The 6,242-nt window shown below is 42.2% G+C and overlaps 1 protein-coding gene across 1 annotated transcript in view; it reads left to right on the top strand.

Annotated features, from left to right (window-relative positions):
* The first annotated feature begins 652 nt into the window (after window positions 1-652).
* The window catches only part of LOC149442005 (nuclear pore complex protein Nup133-like), a 227,330-nt gene continuing 221,740 nt past the window's right edge, over window positions 653-6,242 (top strand). The window contains exons 1-2 of the mRNA XM_089656648.1: window positions 653-718; window positions 4,725-4,821. Of these exons, the coding sequence (XP_089512774.1) occupies window positions 653-718; window positions 4,725-4,821 (163 nt within the window). The remainder of the gene's footprint in view (window positions 719-4,724; window positions 4,822-6,242) is intronic.

Below are 6,242 nucleotides of genomic sequence, written 5' to 3'. Positions count from 1 at the left end.
GCATATTGAGGAAGCCAAGCATACCCCTTCTGTTCAGGATAAAATGTACAGGGGGTTCCTGGGGCGTAACCATAGGACCTTTTTTTTCCATGAGTCCTTGAGGGATATAATCCTTACCGAATGGAAGAAACAATTTCTGTCTAGAGGTTACAAGAGACATTTCCCCTTTGACTCTATGGAAGAGGAGCTGTTTTTTAAAGTGTCTGAAGTTGGATGCTCCCCTCTCTGTTTTTGGAAAAATAAAAAAATCTGTTGTTTGAGTACATGGAGTAATTAAAGATCATGTGGACAGGAAAGCTAAATCTCTTCTGCGGAAGGCTAGGTATTCCTTAGCTTTTGCATTAGGACCTGTTGGCCTCCACATATGTTGCTAGGAATTTGGATATCTGGGTTCAGAGAGTTGACCAGTTGCTGTCCTAATTGGAACAGATTAGGAAGTGCTGGTGGTGAAATCTGTGGCTTTCTCGGCTGATGCAGCAGCAGATTTGGTTAGATCAGTAGCCAGATCCTCAGCTCTAGTCCAGCTATGTGGCTCAAATCATGGGAGGGAGACCTCTAAAAATGTGGTATCCCTTTTGAAAGAAAACTTTCATTTGGGTCAACCGCAGAAGTTGTCTTGGCGCGTTCCTCAGAAATTGATACAAAGTACCCTATGAAGAGGAACAGATTTCGCAGTAAGAGGCCATTTCGCAGCCCTCAGGGCAAGTCAGAATTTAAGGCAAGTAAGGACCAAAGTAAAAAGATATAATCCTGATAAGGACAAAGGAGGAGCACTCTTTACTCCTACAACCCCTGCCAAAGGCATACAGTGGCACCAGGCCAGGGGTAGGAGAAAGGCTGTCTCTTTGCCTTCAGTGGGCAGAATTTATGCAATTTTACTTTGTCCTACCGATTGTATGAACAGGTTACGGGCTGGACTTCAGTCTTCCCCTACCCCAAAGGATTTTTTCTCATTCGACTGCCGAGAGACTGAAAATGGAAGCAGGCAAAGCTAGAATTTGTTTCCCAGGGGGAATTAAAACAGGTAATTGTGCTGGTTCCGGAGGATCAAAAATCACAGGACTTCTATTTCATATTCCTGGCCCAGAAGTCTTCAGGCAAATTTTGTATGAATATTTACACTTGCTGAACAAGTTTCTTGGATTTAGAAAATTTTGCATGGAAAATATTTACATAGTGAGAAGTCTTTTACTGCAAAATGCTTATATAATCACCCTGGACCTTCTGGATACATATCTCTATGTGCCAATATTTCAGGGTCATCAGACGTATCTGAGATTTGTGATTCAAGGGGAAAGTGACCTTTCATTATTGGCAGTTCAGAGCCCTACCTTTTGGTCTCTCAGCTGCCCCGAGAAAACAAAAATTATGGCCGAAGTCATGTCCTTCCTCCTTCTACAAGGGATATCAGTCATCCCCTGTTTAGACGATTTTCTGATCTTCGCACAGGTTCAACGGATGTTGTCCCAGGATTTGATTGTTCTCCAGACCTTTCAAAGGTCGGGCTAGAAAATCAATCACGATAAGTTAAATCTGGTGCCCTCTCAAACACTGGCCTTTTTGGGTTGCTAGATGGACACAGTGCACCAAAAGATTTTGTTGACAAAATATGCTCTGTTCAGGCATTCAAATTCCCCAAGTGTCGATACGCCAAGTTATGCAGTTATTAGGGCTAATTACGGCAGCTAACTCAGGAGTCCTGTGGTTTCAGTTGCACTGCAGGCCCCTTTAGGCTTTTCTCCTTGTGTCCTGGAAACATAAAAAGAGTTCCTTGAATCGGATGATTCCCATACTGGGCAGAGATTCTCTAGATCTATCCTGGTGGGAACATCCTCAGCATTTAAAGATAGGGAGACCTTGGGCCCAGGTCTTGCCAGTGAAGGTTACTACCAATGCCAGTCTTTGGGGGTTGGAAGAGGAGCAGGAAGAGGCAGCTCAGTCATCAAACTTCAGAGAACTAGCAACAGGAAGAGCCCTACAGGCATTAGAAGTGAGAATTTGAGCAAGAGAGATTCTGGTCTTCACAGACAATGCCACAGTGGTGGCATATCTCAACAAACAGGGTGGCACCCGATCAGATAGCCTTTTGTTTTGGGCTCAAAGGATTTTAGGTTGGGCTGAGAAGAACACATCCTCAATTGCTGTGGATCACATAAAGAGCACAACAAGTGTTCTGGCGGATTATCTGAGCCTCGTAGAATTCCACAACAATTGAGAACTGATGGCAGAGATCTTTGAGGAGATCACCCTAAAGAAGGGGATTTCTGTTGTAGATCTATTTGCGTGCAGACAGAACTGAAAAGTGATGGCCTTCTTTTCTCTGGAAGGGTAATGGACAGATGCGTTAACATTTCCTTGGATATTCAGCCTAGTATATGCCTTCTCGCTGTTTGCTCTATTACCCTTGGTAATCTGAAAGATTATACGAGAATGGACAAATGTAATCCTGATAGTACCATGGTGACCCAGGAAGAGCTGGTTCTCAGCCTTGAAAGCGCTATCAACCGCTCCTCTTTGGACACTACCAGATAGAGAGCATCTCCTGGTTCAGGGACTGGTTTGCCATTCAAGCCCTTGGATTTTCCATTTGATGATTTGGAGGCTTTCAACTTTCTTCAGCTAAAGGTTGTTCAGACAAAGTGATTGGCACCATTCTGGGAAGCTGTAAACTGGTCACTAGAAGAATGTATGGTAAAGTTTAGAAAACCTTTGTAACCTGGCAAAGAGGGGAATGGATGCCTTTTCTGAAACTTCCATTTTAGACTTTCTTCAGAACGGATAGATAATGGTTTATATATAGTTACCCTGAAAGTGCAGGTAGCTGCCCTGTCAGTTTGTGGATGCAAGACTGGCTGTGAATCCTTTGGTAAAGAGGTTTCTCATGGCCAGAGTCAGGAGTATGCAAGGAACAATTAAAAATGTGCCTCCCTGGGACCTTTCTCAAGTACTCAGCACTCTTACCAGGTAACCTTTTGGACATTTAAGGGAGGCCAGTTGGAAATAGGTGACACTTAAAATAACTTTCCTATTGGCAGTCTCTTGAGGGTAGGATTTCTGATTTGGCTTTCTTAATGTCAGAAGATGTTTGATTTGATTTGGAGGTAACCAGAGAGTTAAGGAATTCCTTTTTAATTAATGATTATTTTTAGCAAAGCCAAAAAAAGTTCAAAGGCATCCAAACTTCCATTGCCTGTTGGATTAAGGACACAATTATTTGGGCATATAGATTTTCCGGTCAAGTTCCTCCTACACAGAGCAGGGCTAATCCTACAAGGTCATTAGCCACATCATGGGCTGAAACAGCAGGGGGTTGATGGGAAGAAATATCCAAGGCGGCAATTTGGTCTGCTTCCCACTCACTTGTTGTTCATGCTGCCTCCACATTGGTGAGAGTGTTTGTTTTTTTTTTTTTGTTTTTTTTTTTTTTAATCTTGCACTTTTATTGTAGCTACTGTGTCTCATAATGTACTCCAAGAAATTAAATTTACGGGTAGATACAGAATTTCAGTTTACCAAGGTGCTGGTTCCAGTCCTGGCCTTTCCAAATGTAAGGGTTATTGTGGATATAGTCTACCTGCATGATCTCCTGCTAAGAGAGCAGCCTTCACTGGACCAATCAGCATCGCTCTTCACATGCTTGAAAGAGCTTGGTTGGCTAAACATGTGGAAACTGACGCTGATACCAATTTAACACCTGGTTTATCTGGTTGTCACTTTAAATAACACCCTAGTTTTTCTACCAGTGGACAAATTGGGGAGACTTTAGTCCCGAATTCAGCATCTCTGGTCATGCCGTCTACCAATTTTGCATGAGGGTGCTTTTATGTTTAATCCTTCAAGGCAAATACAGTAGACGGGAAAGTAATGTGATTTGACCAAAATTCCATGTTCCTGCTCTGTCTGTGGTACACATTTTTGGCAAGAAAAGTCTGATTCCCCCTCTGACTTGTGCTTTGACTTCTTGAGGTGGAGGGCATGCCGGCAAGTCTTATAGTTCTGGATTGCCCACAGGAGGGCTTGTTACACAGGCCTGCCCACAAGGGGTTAGCATCGGTCCTCATGTATTGAGCCCAGGCAGCAAGTGAATTGGATGTGGGCAGGAGAGGGAGTTATCGGTGCTACAGGAACTGGTCCCATGAGTGTGTCTCCCTGCAGCACCTGAAAGCCAGTTTCTCCTATTCATATACAACAGCCATTTTAGAATCCACTTGTGCTACTCTGATTGTCCTGATTTATAAAGTTACCTCTCCGAAGATTCTCCTATACACTGGGAGGACTAAACCAAATTCAGAGCACAGAGAAATAGGTTGGTAAAAACAGTTATTGCATTACTGTCTGACAAAGCATTCTTTGTTTTAATTATAACATTTTTACAAAAATGTACATACAGTGGAATATGTAAAATAATTTATAACCTGCTTTGAAGACATCAATGAACAATGAAAGTGTATTAATCCTGATAGAATAGCTGATAGGAAAGCATTGTGACTGCACTCATTCATTCATCAAATGAATTGGTGCAGCTCTGACGCTTCCCTAGCAGCCTATCCTCCACTTCATTTCAGTTCAGAAATATTTAAGGAACAATCATATATGCAATTTCACATGGCACAAGCTCCTTTCTAATCAGGACATTACTAGTCCTGTTGCCTATCTAATACATTTGTTAAGTATAAAAACTTTTATGTGAAGGTTTCCACAATTATTGAATTTTGTCATTTTAGGATATGCTGCATGCTGCATGTCAGTATCGTCTAAGTAAAGCATCACTTTATGAAATTGAACATATGAAAAAAGAACCAGAGTATATCCCATGGACTGGTATGTATAATGGTTTGCTTAGAGTTTTATTTGCTTACAAATGTGTGCTTGTTAATATTGGGTGATTTTTGGGAGTTTGTGCAGGTAATTTATTGTCCTAATTTTAAGTGAAAATGTTTAATCTTATATTTTGTATATTCATTTGCTATGTGGTAAAACTTATGTTTAACTGCTTAGGGACCGCCCACAGTACATTTACTGCTGCAGGGTGACCCCTGTGCGCAGCTTCACATGTGTATATATACGTAATCCTGCATTTCCGGGGTAGGGGGCTCGCACACGCCCTTTCCGCACCAATCAGTGTCAATCACCGAGTCCCGGCCGGTGATTACCTGCCAGTGATCACCAACAGGGAGGAGGGCTGCATTGTTTACACTGCAGCCCTCCTCCCTGTTAGTTTGGGTACACTGCTCGGGATGGCTGAGCCATTCCGATCAGTGTGCTTACAGTGAAGCACACACCCCCCGCCCCCTATTAAAACACTCCCATCACACAGTTAACTCTTTGATCACCCCCAAATGTTAACCTCTTCCTCACCAGTGCAGTAGTACAGTGTCAGTGCTTTTTTTTTTGCACTGATCACTGTATTGGTGACACTGGGGATGTCCATGACAGCAACTCAATTCTCCCCTAGTGTCAGAATGTCCGCCGCAGTCCCGCTATAAGTTGCTGATTGCCGCCATTATTAGTTTTTAAAAAAAAAATTTAAATTCCGGTATCTATACCACCATTTTTAAACGCTATAACTTTTACATAAACCCATTAATGTACACATATTGGGATTTTGTTTAGCAAAGACATGTCGCAGAATACATTTTGGCCTAAATTTATGACAAAATTTGATTTTTACATTTTTTTACTGGACATTTTATAGCAAAAGTCCAAAATATTGTGTTTTTGTTTTGTTTTTTTTTTTCACAAAATTGGACTTTTTTTATTTAAAGCGTAACATTTAAAAATACACAGGCAATCAAATAACTCTGAGAGAAAGCTGAATTCGTGGGGGAAAAAAGGACGTAATTTCACTTGGGTACAGCGTTTCATGACCGCACAAATGTAGCGCAGCGCCATAACGCAAACTGCTCCCTGATCACCCTATAGCAGAAATACTGCTACAGGGCGCCACCGGTGTGCAAAATCATGTACATATGTACATGATTTTGCACACCGGTGGCGCCCTGTACATGATTCCCACTCCCGTGGTTTTCACTCCCCTCCCAGATAGTGTCAGATTGTCCGTCAGTACACCAGTAATCACATTTAACCCCTTGATTGCCAGGAACACGCTCATACACAATAAACCTCCATTGCTAGTATAGTGTCTGAATGGATCAATATCTTTGATCAGATCAGCACTATACCAGCGTTCACATTAGTATAGTGTCCCCAAAAACACAGCGTTAGTGGGATCAGCCCCGGGA

This window comes from Staurois parvus, unplaced genomic scaffold (genome assembly GCF_062004578.1).
Source record: "Staurois parvus isolate SC_StPar_1 unplaced genomic scaffold, SC_StPar_1.0 ptg000925l, whole genome shotgun sequence".
Classification (NCBI taxonomy): Eukaryota; Metazoa; Chordata; class Amphibia; order Anura; family Ranidae; genus Staurois; species Staurois parvus.
The sequence above is the reverse complement of the archived record's forward strand: the minus strand, read 5'-3'. Positions and strand labels throughout refer to the sequence as shown.